General features: G+C 59.4%; 1 protein-coding gene across 1 annotated transcript in view; it reads left to right on the forward strand.

The window, feature by feature from the left end:
* WNT7A (Wnt family member 7A) overlaps window positions 1-22,567 on the forward strand; it is a 64,000-nt gene that overhangs the window by 10,520 nt on the left and 30,913 nt on the right. Inside the window, exon 3 of the mRNA XM_018066672.1 lies at window positions 11,172-11,443. Coding sequence (XP_017922161.1) covers window positions 11,172-11,443 — 272 coding nt within the window. The remainder of the gene's footprint in view (window positions 1-11,171; window positions 11,444-22,567) is intronic.

Below are 22,567 nucleotides of genomic sequence, written 5' to 3' on the forward strand. Positions count from 1 at the left end.
CTCTGAGCCCTCCAGGGTCTTGCTCGTCTTCTGGCCCAGGTCTGGGCGCACCATGCATGGGGGACGCGCTCCGTCCTCTTTGAGTGAATGCTTTCTGTTTCTGACCCAAAATGCAGCCCTGGTGGTTCAGTCCTGCCTGCGGTTGTTCTGACCTGTCTTAGCCCAGCTTTCTGTTAGCTCTCTTCCCACGTTTGCATTGCTTCAGGTAGAATGAGTGTCGTCTAGGTCACTGCCTAGGGGAGACCGCCCTCCCACCAAGGCGCAACTCAAGAGGACCTGTTCCTCTGTCTGTTCTGGGGAACGCAGGTCTCTAGCCCTCCCCACCCCCACCTGCTGCTCTAGGGCGAAAAGGAGGGCCCCCGGATGATCAGTCTGGGACCTCAGCATGCTGTTCTCCCTGCAGTAGAGGCTCTGAGAAGTCCTGCAGACAAGAGAGCACCTTGAGTAGGCTTCCCTGGGGGTCCCGTCTCCCCAGACCTCAGGCTCATTGACAGTCTGCTGGAACTGCTCTTCCGAGGCAGCCACCCCAGGAAACAGTGCTCTGGGGACCCCACAGATGGGCCATGCTCGTCCCAGGGCTTTCGGACTATCCACGAAAGTGTACTCACCCGCCCCCAAGCCCAGCATCCTTCCCCAAGGGCACGGCGGGGCCACGTCCCCGTGTCTGATGTGGACCGTGAGATCCGTTCCAGCCAAAGTCCCTTAAATCAGCCACAACATTCGGAAGACCTGGTTCTCTATACAAGTACAGGCAACGTTTCTGTGTGCGTATGTGCGGCAGACAGAGTGAGCGTGTGCTGTGTGCAAAGGATTCGCACAGTATTTTTTTTCATATTTTTTTAAGATTCCACATATAAGTGAGATCATGTAGTATTTGTCTTTCTCTGCTCTCCCGGTCCATCCAGAATGTTGCAGATGGCGGGAGCCCTTTCTTTTTTTTTTGTGGCTGAGTAATATTCTGCTGTATGTATACACGTGTGTGTGTATTTATATACTTATATATGTATTTATATCTGGGCTTCCCTGATGGCTCAGATAGTCAAGAATCTGCCTGCAGTGCAGGAGACTCGGGTTTGATCCCTGGGTTGGAAGATCCCATAGAGAAGAGAACGGCAACCCACGCCAGTATTCTTTCCTGAATTTCACGGACAGAGGAGTCTGGTGGGCTAGGTCCGTAGCGTCACGAAAGAGTCAGACACGACTAAGTGACTAACACCTTCGCTTCTTTTCATGTACACACACACACGCGCACACACACGCGCACACACGCACACACACACGCGCACACACACACGCACACCCCTGTATGTACATACACTTCCCTGTCCGTTCGTCTCTCAATAGATTCTCAGGGTATTTGCATGTCTTGGCTAGTGTAAATAGTGCTGTGATGAGCTTGAGGGTGCAAATATTTTTGAGTTAGCACTTTCATTTTCTTTGGCGACATACTCAGAAGTAGAATTGCCATATGCTAGTTCTATTTTTAATTTTTTTAAAACACATTTATTTGTTTGTTTGGCTGTGCCGGGCCTCAGTTACAGCATGATGCAGGGTCTCTAGCTGCGGCGTGTGAACGCTTAGTTGCGTCCCGTGGATCCAGTTCCCTGACCAGGGGTGGAACCCGGGCCCTCTGTCTTGGGAGTACTGTGTCTTAGCTGCTGGACCACCAGGAAGTGGTGTTTTCGGTTTCCCGAGGGCTCTCCACACTCTTACACCAGGTTGCAGCCCCGTCCGCACGGTATGTTAAGTTCACTTCTGCTTCAGGTGCATTTGGTCGAATTCATGTGACTTAAGTGCTCGTGGGACTCCCCTGCCCGTGTGTCCGCCCACTCATTCATTCATTGGCCCCACAGATATTTACTGGGATCTTCCGTGTGATAAGTGGCTGATGAATCAGCCATCGGGCCTGCCCTTGGGGTGCCCACCATCTGCTGGGGACAGACAGCAAAGTCAGGGCTGAAGTGTGCCCTGGAAGTCTGCTAGAAGAGGGCTGGGCACCGGGCCGATGGCACTGGGCTGGAGAGTGGAAGGCTGCCCGCTGGGTCACCTAGAATGGGCCGCCGCAACCCGGGAGAGGAAGGGTGTGGTGGGGAGGGGCAGTCACAGGAGGCCTGCAGGTGTGGCCCCGGCAGAGTGACCTGGGCACCGGCTGGACGCTGGGGGACAGGGGTGGGCAGAGTGACCTGGGCACCGGCTGGACGCTGGGGGACGGCAGGGACAGAAAGGGGCTGGAGACAGGGGTGGGGAAGGATCCTTCCTGCAGGGTCTGCCAGGGGATAGGGGTGGGGAGAGCTCTCTGAAGACCCTCTCTCCCCTGTGTCCGGGGAAAAGACAGGATGTGGGAACCATCAGATTCTTAGCACATATAGAAATCTGCTAGGAGTCCAGCATTATTGTCAACAGAGAAACGGTGATTTCCTGACATGCGCTCCTGGGGACGGCTGCATTCTTTTTCAAATACTCACGACCTCCTGTTTGGTACGCCCCTGTGGAATTTTTCCAGGGAAGGGCACTGGTGACCTAGGACTCAGGCGCTGGGGGCCACCCTCCTCTGCCTACCAGCCAGGCAACATGGACGCGTTTCTGGGCTTCTGCTCCCGTCCCATTTCACCGCTTCTCCGGAGCAGCTCGGCCCTCTCCCCGGGGTGCCCAGGCCTGGGAATCTGCATGCCTTGCACAACGGTTCCGTCTTTCCCCCATCTCGGGCTGGGCGGGTGGACGGAGCCCATGTCTGGTGAGCCGATGACCACTCGGAGGGGTGATTTGAAGACCTTTCCAGAGAGACACACAGAAGCAAGGGGCGAGCCAGCTCCACTTTCTCTCTGCCATTTCTTAACAATACGCCACCTTGGCAGAGCAAAAGACCTATTCTTTCCCTATTCTTGTTTAGAACGCAGCTGACAAAGGACTTTTTGTCTCGTGTGCATTTTTTTTTTTTTTTGCAAGCCTCAGTTCATCCTGGGTTTTAGCTCTCCTGACACTATTCTTTGAGATGACTCTTTTGTTAAAACGTTCTCTTGCCAGCTTTCCTCACACTCTCACACGCCTTTACACGCACGTTCATTCATTCAACTGCTGAGGCGTCACAGATGAGTAATCTGGGTCCTCTGTGTTGAACTCATCTTTGAATTCAACACAGAATAAGGATGGTGAAGGTTCTGAGCCACAAGCCACGGAGAGGATGTCAGGAAGGCCCCTCGGAGGGGACCCCAAGCTGCGCCTTAAGGGAGATGATAACCACAAACCCTCCTAGGAAGAGCCACTGCTTACCCACCCCTTCCAGGCGTGCTCTTGGTCTGGTGGCTGGTGCCTGGGCTTGTTTCATTTTCCTGACACCCTTAGGAGGCAGGTGCTTTATTATTCCCATTTCACAGAGGAGGAAACTGAGGCCTTCAGAGGTCAGACAACTCACCCCAGGCCCCACCCCCGGGAAGTGGAGCTGGCATGTCAACCCAGCTGGATCGGCACTCCCCTGTCCCTGGCCCTGCTCTGCGACCACTGGGCAATGTGGCCTGTCACCAGGTCAGTGGGAGAGGAAGGGTATTTGCAAACTGAAGGCAGAAAGGCTTGGAGGAAGGAAGGAATGCCTTGAGCATTTCTTCTTTGTTCGTAAATGTATGTATAATTAAACCATAGGAAGATAGAGTACCCATGTGTGTGTTAACCGCTCTGTCATATCCGACTCTGTGCGACCCCACGGACTGTAGCCCAGCAAGCTCTTCTTTCCATAGGATTCTCCAGGCAAGAATACTGGAGTGGGTTGCCAATGCCTTCTCCAGGGGATCTTCCCAACCCAGGAATTCCTGCATTCCAGACAGATTCTTTACCATCTGAGCGAGTATCCGTCAATTGTATGGCTATTTTGAATTAGATTCTGATACACCTATGGGCCAAATTACTGCACTGTACGAGTATTAAAAAAAAAAACAACCCTCAGCTGTGTGAATGATCTTCTGCAGGTTTGCTGTTGGGCCTTGATGAGCAGCAGCAGTGCGCTCCAGCCTTGCTCGCTGGGAGGAGATGCTTGGTTGCAGTGGAGGCAGGAGAGAAGGGCGGAGGCTGGGGACTGGAGATCAGCTCTGTGGGCCCGACCTGTCAGCCGGGCTCAGCCAAGACACGTGGCCCTGAAGCCCCCACTCTTCCGTTCATCCAGGGGTCTCCCAGTTCTTCCGCTCGGAGACAGCCAGGTGTGGCATTCTGAGCCCAGAGAGGGCTGTGAGCACCGTGCCACAGGGCTGGCAGAGGCCACCTTTTTCCATCTGTATGTTTTCCAAATCTTCATATATTTCGGCCGGTGTCACTGCAGATTGCTCACTCTCTGACCCATCGGCTTTAAATAGAAAAAGAGAAAAAAAAAAAATACAGTGCACTTTGTGGTTTCCAGTAAGATACCGTAAATACACCCAGATAATATTCCGGTGCAAACCATTTGCAGCGGCTGCGCAGGGCGTTGGAATGGAATCTTTTGGGCAGGCTTGGACACCAGTTTGTTTCCTCTGTCCCCGCCGGGATCATTACGGAGCTGGAATGCGGGAGGGCGTCAGCCGGGCTCCCCGGGTTCATCTCCCTGATAACTCCAGTCTTTACGAAGAACCTCCCAGGGAACTGGGCTTCTCTGAACACAGAGGTTTCGTTTCATCTTCAGGCCAGCTGGGTCATGTCCTCCGGGCGGTTCTCACTTCCCAGGCAGGGAAGCTGAGGCTGGGGAGCTGGAGTCCTTGCTGAGGGTCACCCTGCTGAGTAGGGAGCAGGTGGGAGGGATGAAGAGGCTCCATCATAGCCAAGTTCAGAGCTGAGGCCACCTGGGCTTCTGGCTGGAAAATCATCTGCAGATGCTGGTGGCCTCATGGAGGAGCCAGAGGCGGCAGCAAGGGCAGGACTCCTGCTGGTGGGCAGGACTCCTGCTGGTAGCCAGGAGACCCTGGTCCTAACCCTCAGGTCTCGCTGAGTCACTGGTGACCCTGGGCAAGTCTCCCGGCCTCTGTGAAGCTCTGGGTCCAGGAGGAACCTTGGGCTTTATGTCTGTGGCGCCGGGTACTTTTCTCTGGTTCTGAAGACAGAGGGCCCTCTGCCCGGGCCGGGCGGTGGGCCTGGCAGGATCTCCTCCCATGCCTGCTCCCACCACTGCCCGCGCTAGGGCAGGGCTGCCTGACCCTGGTGGCCCGGGAGCCCTCTCTCTCTGTGCAGAAGCCCCCCCCCAGAGCGCCCTGCCCCGTCATCTCCCTGTCCTACACTCTGCAGAGCCCTGGGCTGCCTGGGCGAGGCGATCTTGCTGTCTGTCCCCCCAGAAGGCAAGGCCTCACCTGATGCCTCCCTCAGGTTCCTCAGCCCCTAGCATAGTAACCCCCACCCAGGAAGTGCTCAGGAAATAGCTGTGGAGTGAAGGAACAGGGCACTTGACTTGGTCGGGGGGCAAGGAGAGGCAAGGCGGATAGAGGCTCTTCCTCTGCTCAGGGACCAGAGCGGGGGCGTGGTCAAGGTGAGAGGGGCTGAGTCTGCCCTTGGAGGGGACGGTCAGTGGTGGCCAAGCCCACTGGCCCCACGAGGAAGAATCTGGAAAGAGCCTGGCCAGGGACTGGAGTTGGTGTCCTGCCATCAAGGCAGGAGAGAGGGTCAGACTCTGGGGCCAGCCTGACTGGGTTTGGGTCCTTGCCAGAGCACACCGTCTCTCTGGGCCTCAGTGTTCGCATCTGTAAAATGGAGGTAACAACACTGCACACCTCATGGGGGGCCAGAATGAGGTGAGTCGATCTGCACTGAGCGTTTGGGAAAGAGCCTGGCGGACAGGAAGCATTTCACGACTTTGCTTCCCTCCGTATGAAGCGGGTGCCAGTGGCTTGCCACCCCGTCCCGTTTCTGCAACAGTAAAGCAGGCCCCCAAGGGCACGTGTGCGCGTGTGTCCAGGGAGGCTCACACACACAGCTTCGGGAAACCGCCCCACTGGAGGGCCTTCCCCAGGCCGAGAGGGGTCGTCCCGGGAGCACGCACGTTGTCGGGGCTGGGGGAGTCCTTCGAGGTGGCCTGTGACCTCCGTGTTGGCATCCTGGCTGCCCCTGGGCAAGTCCGCTCCCCGAGCCCCAGTTTCCCACAGACACAGTCAGGAACTGCTGTGCGCCTGGGCGGGTGGAGGGGGCGTGGGCGGGCAGCGTGTAAGGTGGCCTCTCACGCGGAGAGTCTGAGGGTTTACGATTTTGGGATCCTTATCTACCTTCTTTCTGCTGTCAGCTCTGTTCTCAGCAGCCCATCCCGTTTAAATGGGTCTCATAAGTGATTTATTGATGTTTTAACCGATAACCATTGAACGGCAGAAATAAAGGCATTTTGATTGGGGTCGATGCCTTATGCCAAAGGAATCTCTCTCAACCCTGGGCTTTCCCATGCAGTGAGGAGCCAGGAAGGGAGGAGGGAGCCGGGACTGAGGAAGGACCCTGCCGACCGACCGGGGCCCGGAATCCCAGTCCGGGCTGGTTTGCTTCTCAGAGCCTCGGTGTCCTGCTCCTCGGTAATGGAGAATGGTGGCCGCCCACAGGGCCATTGGGAAACAGCCTCAAGTGTGGGTCTGGAACAGAGCAGGTGCTTCACCAAGGTCCCTTCGCTTCTAGTCTCTGCCTGCATCCCCAAAAGCCCCCAAACCCCAGGCCTCGGGCAGACTCTGTGCCGATGCCCCAAGCTGGGGGACGGGGAGGTCGTGCTAAACAGCCGCGGCCCATCCCTGCCCTGCACCTGCTGGGTCAGAGCCTCTCTGGACCCCAATCAGCTGGGTTCCGCACCCACAGCTGAGCAGAGCTCTTCTCCAAAGTGCCAAGCTGGTAATACGTGCTCAACGAAGCGCCCTCGGCTTTTGGCCACTGTTGGGAGCCTGCCTTCATTCATTCACTAAGCAGATGATGTACTGAGCACCCGCTCTGCAGCAGGTCCTCAGGACACGACACGGCGCTGCCTTGTAGGGGGTGAAGCTCAGAGGCAGCGGGAGTGGTCGGTGTGGCGTGAGCAACAGCCAGCAGACGAGTCTGACACGGCAGGAGGGCGATGGAGAATGCTGAGGGGGGGAGTTTCACTCCGTTCCTCCCGGGAGGCCTGGGATTCCATCTGTTAAACAATCATTATAACACTCACCCCCGCTTATTCATGCGCCGGCCTCGGGCCAGGTGGCTGAGACTCACAGATACAGAAACGGAGGTTCAGAGCAGCTCAGTGACTTGCCCAGGGTCACCCAGCTTCTGGCAGGGTGGAGTTGCTCATTCATTCAGCCCTCCCTCAGACGCTGTCATGGGGGCTGTCAACAGTGGGAGCCAAACAGGTCAGGAACCCTGAGTCTGGCCTGGCAGCTGGACGCTGGATCATTTCCACACACCGGCCTCTGCATGAGGCGGCCGTGTCCTTCAGTGGTCCTGTGGCTAAGACTCTGCCCTCCCAATGCAGGAGGCCCGGGTTCGATCCCTGGTCAGAGAACTAAGAGCCCACCGCAACTGAGAGTTCGCATGCCACAGCTAAAGTTTCCGCGTGCTTCAGCTGAAAGCCAGCACAGCCAAATACGTATATTCTTTAAAGAAAGATCTTTAATAACAGTCACAGCGGTGGTATCAACTGTGTACGGAACAGTCACTCCATGCCTGGCACAGTGAGTCAGCCTCCTGCCAGCCCATGACTCACAGATGCTCTTACACCCATTTCACAGACGCAGCAATAGAAGCCTTGAGAGGTGAACAGGCTTGGCAAGAGTTACACGGCCAGCCCCCTGCCCAGGGCAGCTTCCCTGGTGGTCAGTGAGGAAGGGGAAGTAGGGCGGCTGGGCAGTCCTAGTCTCACACTGGTGGGCACGGTCTAGGTCAAGGTCGATGGCAGGAGTCAGCAGCGGCCCTTCCGCATCTGGACCTGAGCAGCCGGTTCCTGGGTCCTGGGAGCTCGGAAGCTAAGAGTAATGGTCCCTTTATTTCCCAGGGGCCATGGGTGCAGAGGTGAGGGCCAGCTTGGGGGTGGGGGGAGAGGGGAGGCCATGGCCCATGATAGACTTCACCCTGGTCAGGCGGTGACCTTGAACTCAGGGGAGCTGTGCGTGTGCAGGGGTAGCCGCCCTTCCCCCACCCATCCGGGATATGCTGGGGGGATCCCGGTGGGAACAGAAGCCATCAGCATCGCTGTTGGGTTTGGGTAAGTGTCCTCCCTGAGCGTCTGGGTCGCCACGTGTTGCACAGGAGCCTCAGAGGCCTGGGACCCTGAGTGGGAGAGCCCTGCCTCCTGTCTCCAGCCCTGCCCACTGAGTGGGAGAGCCCCACCCACTGTCCCAGCCCCGCCCACTGAGTGGGAGAGCCCCGCCCACTGTCCGCAGCCCTACTCCGTCCCAGGGATGAGCCTGGGGAGCAGGGCAAGTCTCAAGTGGCAGGCCAGCGCCCCACTCCTCCTCAATTTGCTGCTCTGCTCAGGGGCGGATAAAGGAGACACAGTGTCCGTTCACCTGCCGAGGCCGCCAGCCGGGCCTCCACACTTTGCGGGCATTTGGTCACTGGGGACAGCACCTGGTCTGCACAGCTCCACGCTGACGCCACACCGGTTGGGTGGCCTGAACGAGCCAGACTTTTCTCTTGGCCCCAGTTTCTTCAACAAATGAAGACTCCTCCTCCTTACCTCACAGCCTTCTCCTAAGGGACTGTTAACTAACATCATCAGTAGGAATTGTAATCAGTTTGATCCCCGGGGTCACTTTGTCACGCGGGGCTTCCCTGGGGGCTCAGCTGGTAAAGGGTCTGCCTGCAATGCAGGAGAGCTGGGTTTGAACCCTGGGTTGGAAAGACCCCCTGGAGAAGGAAATGGCAACGCACTGTAGTGTTCTTGCAGAGGAACCTGGCGGGCTGCAGTCCATGGGGTCTCAAAGAGTCAAACTACTTTCTTTCTCATGCCAGGCCCTGCTAAATTCTTTGTTAATTCTGCCAAGTCCTCTCAACCTCCCTGACAAAGTGGGTGGCCGTTCTCCTATTTCATAGTGGAGGCACTGGAGCACAGAGCAGTTAGGTGACCCGGCTGAGGTCACACAGCCAGAAAGTGGCGGAACAGGGCTCTCCTCCCCGTCTTACTGTCTCTGTTCCCTCCACCTGGTGATGCTTTGCTGTCTGGGAAGCTCTGTCCTCGCTGTTGCCTGCCCGCTCGCGTGTGTCGTTTCCTTGTGTGTCTGGTGCTCGGTAGCGTGAGCTGGAGCTTGAGCCTCAGGACGAGGAGGGACTTGTCTGCGTTGCGGTCACTCCGTGGCTGAGCTGGGGTTTGGACTCGAGTGTTAGGGCTCCGGAGCCCCTGTGTGAGCAGGGCTGTCCTGGATGCCAGGGTCTGGCCGTGGTACGGTGAAGCAGTGGGTCCGGCAGGTGGATAGGTCTCCGTGTCTACAGGGTTGGTGGAGTGGGGGCCGGCAGGGGAGGGTGGCTGGGGGGCAGGGTGCTCGTGGCCTGGCAGCCTGGGTGGAGGGCTGTGCAGTGAAGGTGGGGGGGTGGCGCGTGAGAAAAGGCCTGCCTGAGTGAGGTGACAGTGACCCGGGGCTTGAAGCATCTTGGGGGTTGCTGCCTCCTCCACCTCCCCAGCCCCTACTTCAGCCACCACCCCGTCCCAGATCCTGAAATGCTTCTCTGCCCCCAGGGCCTCTTCCTCCAGGGGCTTCCCTGACCCCCACCCATCCTGGCTCTGAGCGGCCACACCACACGTCGGGCCTGGGTTCCTCCCCTTCCCAGGCAGTCGGTACTGCTCTCAGACCCAGAGGGGCCGGGAGGCTGAGTCATCAGCCCGAGTGACTCCCCCCGCTGGGTCTGTCTCCTGGCCCCCAGCTATGCAGCACCCTTGCACCCCACTGACCACCCCAGCACCCTCCTGCTGGGCCCATGTACCTCCTTCCATGGGGCCTCCAGCCACCGTCCAGGCCAGGCCCTGTCTCCACGTAGCTGGGGAAGCGTTTGGGGAAGCGACCCCTCAGCGCTGGGTCTTGGCCTCCCCCCCTGTAAGGTGGGGACCCTGCCACAGTGCCTTTCTTGTGGGGATCCCAGGGAATAAGAGGTCAGAGTTTAGACCAGTGTCTGATGGTGGAGCCCGCGGGCTACACGATTGATTCAAGCCTGTGAGAGCGAATGGAGAGTGAGGACTCGATGCCACTTCGAGTGGGGTCCCTAGGACCCCGCTCCCTGATGCCAGCCTGTCTTCCAGTTCCAGCGGGCAGTCCCTCCCCCCCACCACCCCCAGCCCTGATGTCTGTGTCAGACGGAGGCTCAGGAGCAGGTCCCAGCCTTGTCTGCACATGCTCACAGTCTCGTGGGCTGGACCTCTGGACTGAGGTGACCCGGGCGCAGCAGGAGCAAGACAGGAGCTGCTGCTCACGCAGGTGCCGTGGGCCAGGTGGGCGCCAGGAGCTGCGGACAGACTCTAATCTCTCTCTCTTTTTAATCCTTGCTTATTTATTGACTGAAAATTTTGCTTTTATTGTATTTGGTAGAGTTATTAAGCAGTTCTATTTAAACATTACTGTTCAAAAAATAACAATAAAATATATATTAAAGTGTAAGGATAAATTTGCACACTGCATTTTGCAAAAGGTCCTTTTATCAGTTACCTGAAGGCTCAAAGTGGCAAAGAGCCGTCACTCTCCGTTCACGTTCGCAGGCTTGACTCAGTTTCATAGCAGGTGTTCTCCGCCATCAGACACCGGTAATAAACTCTGATCTCTTATTCCCTGGTGTCCCCACTTTATGGGGGGAGGCCGAGACCCAGGGAAGGGGTGGCGGCAGCTGAGAGACTGATGTTCTGGGGTTGCGGCCCAGGCCTGTGGCTCCAGAGCCTTTGCACACTGCGGGTGTTCAAAGTGCTGCTTGACGGTCACCAGGGCCTCTGTGTGTGTGTGTGCACACGTGCACGCAGCCACATCAGCGTGGAGAGTGGGGTGGTAATCGGTATGCTGGGGGGGTCCCTCCTCTGACGTCACAGGGGCCAGGCAAGTAGGTGCCCCCCTCCTCTGCTGCCCCTGTCCACTCCCCCGGGCATTCAGTGACTGGGGATTGAATGGGGGTGCACGTGGTGGGGGGGCTCTGGGGGCCAGGGACGGGTGCTGGGTTGGTCTTGGTGGACCCCAGCAGAGCTCAGCCTGCCTCCTCACCCTGGACGCCCGGACCTGAGCCCAGTGTTTCCGCTCTTGTCCCCGCAGGGAGCCGGGAGGCTGCCTTCACCTACGCCATCATCGCCGCGGGCGTGGCCCATGCCATCACAGCAGCCTGCACCCAGGGCAACCTGAGCGACTGCGGCTGCGACAAGGAGAAGCAGGGCCAGTACCACCGGGACGAGGGCTGGAAGTGGGGTGGCTGCTCTGCCGACATCCGCTATGGCATCGGCTTCGCCAAGGTCTTTGTGGACGCCCGGGAGATCAAGCAGAACGCCCGGACTCTCATGAACTTACACAATAACGAGGCAGGCCGGAAGGTAGGCAGCCAGGGAGGGGAGTCGGGCGGCTGTGGCGCAGACGCCGCAAAACGGCTTCTTCGTTAACGGCTGGGGTTGGGGGTCTGGCGATGGGGCGCAGGGCTCTGCCCTTAGCCTGGTTCGGCTGGAGTCCGTGGTTGATTTGCTGCTGCTTGGGGGTCCTGTGTGCAATGACACCTGTCAGTTACCGACAAGGATGAGTAATTGTGTCCCTGTTAGAACATTGTAACTCAGCAAGATGGGATGAGGGGTGGATATGAACTCTAGTCCTGGGATCCACAAAACCAGCTGTGAAAAGTCCGATTGTGGGCCTCGGGGGCCTCGGGAGTGGAGGTGAGTTCAGTAGAAGTCATCCCTCTGGGGTGCATGCCAGGGCTGGTAACACGTCCTTGGTCAGCGTAACCAAGGTCTGGAGCTCAAAAGGATGGAGGGGGCCGCCCCCTCTTCACTGTCTCCTCACGCCCTCCGAGAGTCTGGGCTCAGCTTGGAAGACGGTCTGGGGTGTCCCAGAGTGGCCGCCACCTCTGGCTTTAGACCCAGATTTTCATGCACAAGCACTTCACTTTTTTCGCTGTTTGTTTTCGAAACTGGTCGTCACCAGTGACTCTTGAAATATGTGCAAGAGGGAGAAGAGAAGGTTACTCCAGGGGCTGAAACACACACACGCCCTGGCGAGGGGGCCTGGCACGGCCCTTTCGGCTGCCAGGGCGCCTTGCTTTGCTCGAGCGTGTCTGGGGGCCGGTGGTCTTCTCCCGTCGTCCTCATGGCATCCCTGTGAACGGTAGCACTGCCACCCCATTTTGCAGATGAAGAGACTGAGGCGCAGAGGGGTTGACTGACGTGCTGTTCAGGGTCAGAGCCAGAATGTGAAGCCTGGAGTCTGGCTGGCGGGCTGGCATCCTCTGCACTGTGTGGGCTGGCAGTGGGCCCCCAGGGTTCTGAGCAGGGCTCTCGCCGCTCTCTTCCTCCGGGGAAGGAAGCAGGGCTGGCGGGAGTGTCCTCAGTCCAGGGAGAAGAGGGACGGGGAGGGGGCCGGGGAGCCCTTCCCAGGGCCTGGCACAGGGCTGGCCCTCAGCACAGGGTGGGTGTGACCGCAGACGGTGCGTACGTGTGGCGTAGGAGGGAGCCGTCTGCTACCGATGTTGGGGGTGGCCCACCCGTCTCAGAGGGGAGCCGGGCTCCCTGCAGGTGCACAAGGAAGAGGCCCCAGCAGCTGTCTGTCCCTCCCACTGTGTCAGAGCCTCCCGGCTGGCCATGGTGAGTCACCAGGCAGGTGCTCGGCTGGTCTGTACCCGGTGATGATGGCGGGGTGGCGGTTTGGCCTGAAGGCCCTGCTGGTCCAGCCCTGTGCCGGAGTGCCTGCCCAGGGCAGTCTGTCCCTCCCATTTGCTACGGTCAGAGCACTTCTTAGGGCTGAGGTCACAGGTCACTGGCTCCCTCCTAACCTTGAAGCTCCCATCCCTGGGGGTGGACAGCAGAAGGCAAAGTGGCTTCCCTCCACCCCATGTTTTCTCCCATCTGGCTGCCTGGTCCGGCCACAGTGAGGGCAAAAGGAGAGAGCGCCTGGCAGGGCCATGCACGTCAGGCGGGAGACGGTTCCCTGAGCTGCCAGCTCCAGCAGGCGAGACAGCCTTGCGTGCTCTTCAGAGCAGCTCCGGGATGAGGCAGCAGACGGGAGCTGTCCGACATCGTGAGATCAACCTCAGGGGGCTTCCTGGAGTAGGTGGACCCCAGGAAGCGAGTGAGGTTGGGCTCAGTGGAGAAGAGAGATGGAGGCTAGCCAGGTCTCATGGGGAGAGGTCATGGTCAAAGGCCCAGAGGAGGGGGCTTGGGGTCAGCTCAGGGGCCCAGTCTGGCTGGTTGGTGGGTCCCTGAGGGGGTAACAGTGGCTGGGAGGGTGTGTGGTCGCCTTGCAGGCCCGGGAGGTGAGAGCGGTGAGTTTCCTCCCGGAGCTGCTCCGCCCTCACTGCACAGCTCCGCTGTGCCCCCTTTCAGCCCCTTCCTAGCCGTTTCCCGGATGGTGCCTCGTTCTGGGGCCTCTCCCCTTCCCAGAGCCCAGGCTTGATGAGGACAGAGACCTCATATGTCACATTCTCAGCTACACCCCAGGGCCTGGTGGACAGAGGCACTCTGTGTCCACATGGCCTGACGGGGTGGGTCCTCGACGGCCCCTGGGGAGCCCCTGATGGTTCTGGAGCGGGGGAGGGCGGAATCACAGAGACGGAGGCCGTGGCTGGGGTCAGGAGTGGGATCTGGGCATCTTGGCAGACTGCGGGTTGGGGCTGACTTGACGCTTCTGAGCTCAGGGGTGCCCCCGGCACCCCGACAGCACCCCCTCTGCCGCCACCCAGCTCCACCCTGGTTTGAGAGGACACTTGAGGGTGGCTTCCTGGATGGCCGTTCAGCCAGACGCTGTATTTTCTAGAGCAAAGAGGTAGAATCTGGGGCTCCCCAGCACACACAATCAACCACCAGCGCAGCCGCTTTGTGGTTTGGGGGTACAAGCTGAGGCCCGGAGCGGGTCCTGATTAGCCTTTAGCTCCCCGGGGCAGTGCCCACGCCACTTTGTCAGAGCACGGCAGGAAGGGGGTCTCCCTGCCTGGCACCTCAGTGCCAGAACCGAGGCACCCCAAGTGCCCGGACCCAGACCCCAGCGGCCAGGAGCAGGGCCTCGCCCCGGGAAGCCGAGGCTCAGCCTGGAGCCCACCCCTCTGCGGGCCTCGGTGTCCCCATCTGTCACGCAGCACGATGAGCCTCCGTTTATTCTGGGGCCTGGCGGGGGTGCAGTTGGGGGACCCCCAGGACCCTGCAGCCTGCAGGTGTGGGACCCCGCACCAGAGACTCTGCCCACCCCAGGCTTCCGTGGGCCGCAGGTGCGGTGGAGCTGGAGGTCTTGGTGAGCATCTTGGAAGGAGGCGCAGATGTGTTTATCGCCGGCTCCCTCCCCCTGCTGAGAGGAGACAAGACTCAACCTGACCATGGGGCTCTGGGCTTGCTGGCAGCCGGCGCGAGAGAACGGGGGGAGGGGGACGCAGTGTGCGTCCCGGGGGCCGGGGCAGTGGCAGACCCCACGAGGGGTGGCCCTGGGGCTGCAGGGGCGCCCCCGCCCCAGCTGACTGATGATGAGTACCACGCGGGGATCACCGTGTCTCCAGTTTGCTCTGGGGGACGCTGAGCCAGACTTTCACCTGCAGATGTGTCCGAGGGGCTGTGCTGGGTGGGGGGTGGGCACCCCTGCAGCCCGTGACCTGCTGTCTCGAGCAGTCGTGTGGTCAGCAGTGTTGAGTCAGAGGGGTCAGGTGAGAAGACAAAGCCAGCAGATCCTCTGGGGATGTGATGCTCCAAGCAGAGTCGCTGCTGGAATTTTGTTATCATTGTTCAGTCGCCAAGTCGTGTCCAAAGCTCTGTGACCCCGTGGACTGCAGCCTGCCAGGCTTCCCTGCCCTTCACCATCTCCCGGAGTCACTCAAACTCATGTCCATTGAGTTGGTGATGCCATCCAACCATCTCATCCTCTGTCGTCCCCCTCTCTTGCCTTCAATTTTTCCCAGCACCAGGACACATATTTTGGAATTTTAGGGTCACTGTATTTTGGGGTTGAAATCACAGACTTGTCGAGGTCGGGGCTGTAGAATGTTAATGTTTACACTCTCACATTTTGGGTTTGAAATCAAGGTCTTTGGGAGGGAGAGAGGCATGCGAAGCGGTGGGTTGGAATCTCTGGATGGTGTTGGGATCTTTGTGGCTTTGCGTCATCTCTTTCCCACCTTTGGGGCAGTGAGGGGATGAGCTCACCACTCCTTTTGCCCTCAAGGTGCTCGTTCTGGTGAGAGAGGCGGGCAGAGGAGCAAAAGTGATGATTCGGGACTGAATTGTGCCGGAGGCACGCAGTTGTTCAGGAGGCTCGTGAGGGCTCAGAGGCGGTAGCAGTTTCTTCTTGGAGAAGTCCGGACGCCTCTGGGGCAAAAAGGAGGGACCCTTGAGCAGGGCTTTGAAGGATACGTAGGAGTCCTCCACGTGGACAAGGCAGGCGGGAGGGAGGCAGTTCAGGGAGAAGTCACAGCCGCTGTAAAAGCATGGTGTTGGTCGCTCAGGCGTGTCCGACTCTGTGTGACCCCCTGGACTGTAGCCCCCCAGGCTTTTCTGTCCGTGGGATTCTCCAGGCAAGAATACTGGAGTGGGTTGCCATGCCTTCCTCCTGGGATCTTCCTGACCCAGGGATTGAACCCAGGTCTTCTGAGTTGCAGGCAGATTCTTTACCATTTCAGCCACCAGGAAAGCTCTACAGGGGCGTGAAGTCCTCCAAAAGTATGGGCCCTTGGGGCAGACTACATATATGTGGGGACAGGTGCCCGTGGGTGATGGGGCTGCAGAGGGGGCTGGGGTCAAGTGCAGGCCCAGGAGAAAGCGTCCCCCTTGGGCTGGCGGTTCTTGCAGAGGCTTTGCAGGAGGGGTGCTGGGGGCAGGTCTCTGGGACCAGGTGGGGAGCAGAGTGCAGGGGGCGGGGTGGCAGTAGGTGCCCCAGCCCTGCAGGGCCCATGGGCGGGTAGGGGGCACTGCCGTTTAGGGGCTGGGATGGGCGGGAACCCAGCTCGGGTTGCATCTGGGGTGGATGAGCGGGAGCCCACCTCCCTGCAGTCAGGCCCTGGGGTGGGGGGAGACTGGACATGAGGGGTGATGGTTATGGGGGTGCACTTGGGCTTGGGAGGTCCTGGTTGGAGCCACTTCTGGGAGCCACCAACTGGAGGTGAGAGCTGACGCCCTGGGCTTTTAGCAGGACAGCTAGCCTGAAGATTATGCTGGGAGGGCCCAGAGCCGGGCTCAGCCCTGGGGAAACGGGCACTGGGGCAGGAATGTATGGGCTGCGGAAGATGGGGAGGTTGGCCTTGTGGATGGCCCCTGATTGCTGCGCTTGGAGCCGGCTTTCTGCTGGGGGCCTGGGGGTCAGTCTCTGCACCTCTGTGACGCTCCTGCACCGGGCCAGGTGTGCCTTCGAGGCCTCGCTAGACACTAAGCGCCACGCGTGCAGGGGAGCTCTGGGGACCCTTCCTGGGCAGGTGGTGCCTGAGCCCCGAGAAGGCAGCCCTGGGGATGGGGGCCCAGCCGGGATGGGGCTGGCCCTGCTGGAATGTGCTGCTTGCTCCAAGGGAGGTGAGCTCAGGGAGATGGAATTCCACCCGAACGGGAGTCACCTCCCAGCCCCTGCCCAGCCCCTGCCCGCCGAGGGTGCCGGTCTTGTCCCTTCCTGCCCTGCCCCGTCTGGTCTGGGTGCTCCCAGGAGCGGGCTTCCCACCCTGCCCTGAGGCCCGGGAGTCAGGGGACAGCAGGGCGCTGGCCTCGGGTGGCTGGGGCGGGGCCCAGATAAGGCTGCTCAGCTATGCTCCCCTCTGCTGTCCTGAGGGCCACTTGCATATTTGATCGGGTGGAGTGGTCAGGTGGCACGCCGAGGGCCTGAGCCCAGCCAGGTCCCACCTGCCTCGGAGCCGGCCGGCCGCCCAGGCTGGGCTCTGGGGAGGCCTCCGAGGGCCTCTGTGTCCTTCCCGGCTCCGGGTCTGGTGCCTGTGTGGGTTCTTCCGTTTCCAGATATGACAGCTTCCAGCTGGAACTTGAGGGAGGTGGACCAAGGGTGGCTGTGGGCAAACCCCGACCCTCCAGGCCTTCCGTGTCCCTCCATGGCGGGACCTTGAGTGTCAGAAGGGTCTTCTAGTTCTGACGTGAGGGGATGGGAGGAGTACAAGGTGCTTGGGACCAACTGGACACCAGCCGTGTCCCCAGCCGTATGCTCCGGGAGTCCACCAAGCTTGTGTTCCTGCCGCAGGGCCTTTGCACGTGCTGTTTCCCCGGTCTGGAATGCCCTTCCCTCAAAAGTCTGCATAGCTAATTCCTGCTGGGCTCTGCTCAGAGGTCGCCTTCCCAGGGACTCCCTCCCTGACTTTCCACCTGTCTGACCACCTCTGCTCTGTTCACTGTCCTGCTTTCTTTGGCACACTTACGGCCGTGTGAAGTCATCTTACTCACACAGCTCTTTACGTCTCTGCTCGGGACTTCCCTGAATGGCTCAGCGGGTGAAGAAGCTGCCTGCAGTGCAGGAGACACAGGAGATGTGGGTTTGACCCCCTGGGTCAGGAAGATCCCCCGGAGGAGGAAATGGCAACCCACGCCAGTATTCTTGCCTGAAAAATTCTCTGGACAGAGGAACCTGGCGGGCTATGGTCCAGAGGTGTGCAAAGAGTCGGACACGACTGAGTGACTAAGCACACACTTAGTGTCTCTGTCCCCCATCTCCTCCCACTACAACATCAGCACCGCAAGGGCTGGGGCGGCCTGAGCTTGCAGCTGTCTCCTCCGTGCCTAGGACGGGGCCTGGCACATGGTAAGCGCTCAGGCAGTATGTGCGGACTGACGAGTGATGTGCCAGGCGTCTCCTCTCACCCGGGGGGATTCCCCAGGTAAAGAACAGGCCTCCCAGTCCAATTCGAGATAATGAAGGGTTTTTTAGTACAAATGTGTCTCCAATGTTGTGTGGGGCGTGCTTAGAGCAAACATGTATTCATTGCGTATCTCACAGTGAAACTTCAATGGATTTCTTGCGTTTTTACATTAAAATGTTTATGTTGAGACGTCAACCCACGTGCGGTTGTGAGAATTCAGAAGGCTCCCGCGTGCCCTTTGCTCGGTGTTCCCCGGCAGCTCGTAAAGTTAACACAGCATCCCAGCCGGGTGTGGGTCGGCACAGTCAGGACACAGAACGTTGCGTGGCGAGGATTCCTGCGCTTCCCTCCGGCAGCCGGAGCTGCTTCCCGCCCTCCCTGTTCCCTCCTCAGACCTTGTTGTTCAGTCATGTCCCTGTCTTTGCCTCAGACAAAGAGTGGACTGCAGCACGCAAGCCTCCCCTGTCCTCCACTGTCTTCCAGAGTTTGCTCAAGCTCATGTCCGTGGAGTCTATGATGCCATCCAACCATCTCATCCTCTGTCTCCCTCCTCCTCCCGCCTTCAATCTTCCCCAGCATCAGGGTCTTTTCCAGTGAGTCAGCTCTTTGCATCAGCTGGCCAAGGTATTGGAGTTTCAGCTTCAGCATCAGTCCTTCCAATGAACACCCAGGACTGATCTCCTTTAGGATGGACTGGTTGGATCTCCTTGCAGTCCAAGGGACTCTCAAGAGTCTTCTCCAACACCACAGTTTGAAAGCATCAATTCTTCGGCGCTCAGCCTTCTTTATGGCTTTCTTAGCCCCTGGCAGCCACTAATCTCTTGTCCATTTCCACATTTTATCATTTCAAGGTTGTTACATAAATGGAGTTGCACAGTAGGTAATCCGCAGTTGGGATTGGCTTTTTTCGCTCAGAATAATCACCTCATGGTTCATTCAACTTGTTGCGTTGATGGAGAGTTTGCTCCTTTGTATGACGGAGTGTGGTTTCACGGTCTGGAACCCTTCCCCCATTAAAGGCTGTCTGGTAGTTTCTGGGCGGGAGCTATGGTGCACAAGGCAGCTGTGAACACTGGTGGACAGGTGTTGGTGAGAACGCACAGCTCCAGGCCTCTGGGGGTCAGTGCCGTAGCAGTGTGTTGAGCTTTGTGAGGAAGGGCTACGCTCTTGCAGAGCAGCTGTGTGGTCCTAGGTGGCTGCCAGCGCTGTGCCAGGGAGCCTGTCTCACTGCGTCCTCTCCGGCACTGGGGGTTATCACTGGCTTTCGGTTTTGCCGTTTGAGAGGTGTGTGCAGTTCCTCACCGTGGTTTTAACGACTGTTTCCCTCGTCGCTAGTGACGTGGACCATCTTTCCACGTGTGTGTTTGCCAAATGAACATGCTCTCCCAGGGAATGTCTCTTCGTGCCTTGGGCCCGTTTTCTGATTCGATTAGGTTTTTTGCTGCGGAGTTTTGAGAATTGCTTGTATGTTCTGGATGCTGATCTTCTGTCAGACACACGGTTTGCGGTGCCCCCTGCTCTGGCTTATGCCTGTCCTTTGCTCCTTTTCATAGATTCTTTTGCAGAGCAGAAGTTTTAAATTTTAATAAGGTCTAATTTATCAGTTCTCCCTTTTATGACTAGTGCTTTTGTGCGGAGAACTCTCTGCTGAGCCCTCGGTCCCGAAAATTTTACCCCGTGTTTCTTTTTCTCTCAAAGCTTTGTAGTTTTACACTTGAATCTGCCTTTTGGGGGCCTTCCCTGGTGGGCTCAGACGGTGGGGAATCTGTCTTGCAGCACAGGAGACCCGGGTTCAGTCCCTGGGTCGGGAAGACCCCCTGGAGAAGGGAATGACTACCCTCTCCAGGTTTCTCTCCTGGGAAATCCCATGGACAGAGGAGCCTGGCGGGCTACAGTCCATGGGGTCGCAGAGAGTCGGGCACGACTGAGCAACTTAACATACACACATAGCTTTAAATATCTTTCTAACGTATCTGTTACGAAGTAAAACTCAAAAACCGAAGCCCCTACTCTGGTCCCCAGCCTCTACTGCCCTGGTCTCCAGACGGCACTGAGAACTTTGCCCACTTAATAGATGGGAGACGGTTCCCATCACAGAGACCCTGCGCCCAGGCCCAGCTCCCAGCTCAGTCCCCCCTTGCTGTGTCAACCCCTCCCCACCCTGTGTCCGGCTAAAGTAAGGGGTGGGCTGGACGGGGTGCTGCCGTGGGCTGAGAGGTCCTCGGGGACAGCCCGCTGGGATGGCCAGGCTGGGATGTGCAGGCCCAGAGGAAGGAGTCAGGCAGGTCCAGAGCGGAAGCTGCGAGGAGGGGCTGGAGCGGAGCTCGGGGGAGCCCGGGGGTGGATGCCCAGGAGGCCTGAGGGCTTTTTTCCAGTTCTCTGTGGTGACACAGTGGGGGCAGGGCACAGCCAGGTCCGGTGGCTGATGCTGCTGTGGCGATAGCAGTGGGAGGGGTAGGGAGGTGATGGGGGGTGGGGGTAGCGCCAGCCCTTCCCCGGAGAAGGGAGACATCTCTGGGCCCCCAGCTCCACAGGGCCTGGTCTTCAGCACCCTGCTTAGCCCTGGGTTGCTGAGACCCCCTCCCAGCCCAGTCTGGGTGGACACAGGCAGGCCCAGAGGTATTGGGAGGAGCTTAGGACCTCAGCCTGAGGCCGGTGACCTCTGGGAGGCTGTCACTGTCCCCCTGGTCAGCGAGGGGCCTGGGGTGGGGGCGTGGGTAGGCCAGGAGGCAGGACCACAGGGCAGAGGAGGCTGGGAAGAGGCTGCCGGTTGCAGCTCTGGTGATGGGATGAGCCAGAGGGCAGGTGCCTGGTTGCTGGGAGAAGGTGGGGGCCGGTTCCACGTTCTCACCGGCTTCATCCCCATGGGTCCCGTGAGGCTCTCATTGTCCGTTGCCATCTCCATCTTACAAATGGGGAAACAGGGGCCCAGAGAGGTCAAGACACAACCCAGGCCACACAGCAGGCAGGTGCTCCCTTAGCTCTGGATCTGGCTCTTAACCTCTGACAGCTTCTCCTGCCCCAGGACCTCTTGGACCTAGACATGTTTCTCCCCAGTTCTTCCCTCCCGTGGTTCCAAGACCTTGTCCTGAGATTCTCCAGTCCCCTGTTTGGGGCACCTCGGATGCTCTGGTGTCCCCCGCCCCCCAGAAGGCCCCAGTGTCTGAGGTTTGGGGATCGTAGGTCATTTGGGCACCCCCTGTCCTCGCCGCTGCAGCGCTGGGGCACCCCTGCCTTCGTCCTTGGAGAGGACTCTCCTGGGTCAGGAGGGAGCAGGGCCCTGTGGAGAGGAAGTTGCGCCCATTGTCTGTCGCCAGCAGGAGAGGGGTCTGGACCGTCCTGGGCGTGCAGGAGCTGGACAAAGGAGGTGCCAGGGGTACCCAGGCCTGTGCTGGGACTTGGCACACCTCCTGCCATCGTGGGACCTCTGGGCTGGCTTAGCCTAGGGAAGCTGGCCGGGGACCCTTATCCTGTCCCTCTGCCGACTCCTCTTGTCCCTCTGAGCTGGCGTGAGAACCACCTCAGCACCTCCAGGAGCCCACCCTGGAGGCCGGCGCCCAGTGGGTGCGCTCAGCAAGGTGGGGCGACCTCAGTGCAATGCCCGATGTCCAGAAGGGGTCCTGGGGGGCTCAGGGGTTGCAAGGGCCTGCCCCTGGCTTCCTGCGCACAGCCGTGGAGCAGAGGGGCTGGGCTGAGGCTGGCTTGGCCTGCTGTGGGGAGTGGGCTCTGGAGATGGTGCTCAGCTTTCCTGTTTCCGGGCTGTGTAACCTTGGGCGCCTTAACACGCCTCTCTGTGCCGCCGCGTCCCCCTCTGCAGAACGGTGGTGACGACCGCTCCGCATCGTGAGAAGGCATTGACAGTGCTCTAGCTGCTGTCCTGCGTGGCCACCGCGGGCCCCGTGTGGCCGCTGAAGTTTGAATTCATTGCCAATGAGTAAGACGAAGCATGCCCCTCAGTCTGCGTTTCCCAGGCTAGGCGGCCACGTGGCTTGTGACTTGGGCAGGAAGGCCCCGTGGACAGGCTGGCTTGGGGTGGCGGGCACTGGGCTCACACCTCCGTGCTGCCTCTCTGGGCCCCGGCCAGCCGAGGAGAGGGCCTCGCAGAGCGGCCGTGGGTGGCAGTTCCCTTGGAAGTCATCCCCAGCGTGGCTGCGGGCCCTCCAGGGGCGGGGTCGGGGGGATACACATTTGAAACCGGCCAAAGTGGGAGGGGGCAGTCTGGCGAGGCCCTGTCAGGCCTCCCAGGTGGGGCGCAGCAGAAGGGGCTCGATTTCAGCGCGGCGAGACCAAGTCAAAAGGCGCCCACCGGGGACAATTGCCACCTTTGTGCCCTGCGGGGGGAGTGAGACTCCGGGTGTTATCAAATCTGCCCAGGCCGGGGACGGGGAGCGGAGTCGGGGGCGGTGGAGGACTTGGCACCCGGGCGGCAGTGTCGCTCGCCCTGATCCTGACACTCATGTGTCCTTTGAGGAGCAATCGAGGTGCTGTTGTGTCCCCCAGAAGGACCCCTGGGCTGACAACGGGCTTCTTCAAGTCCTGCCCTGCCGCGCGCCTTCAAGACACAGGCCCTGTGCTCTGTCTGCACGAGGGCGTCCGTTTCACCGGCCTGACCACCTTGCGGGGGGTGGTCCTCGTGAGCTCCGTTTCGCAGACGGGCAGCCAAGGCCCCGGCTCGAGGGCTGCTGCAGGTCGG

The sequence above is a fragment of the Capra hircus genome, chromosome 22 (assembly GCF_001704415.2).
Source record: "Capra hircus breed San Clemente chromosome 22, ASM170441v1, whole genome shotgun sequence".
NCBI classification, from domain to species: Eukaryota; Metazoa; Chordata; class Mammalia; order Artiodactyla; family Bovidae; genus Capra; species Capra hircus.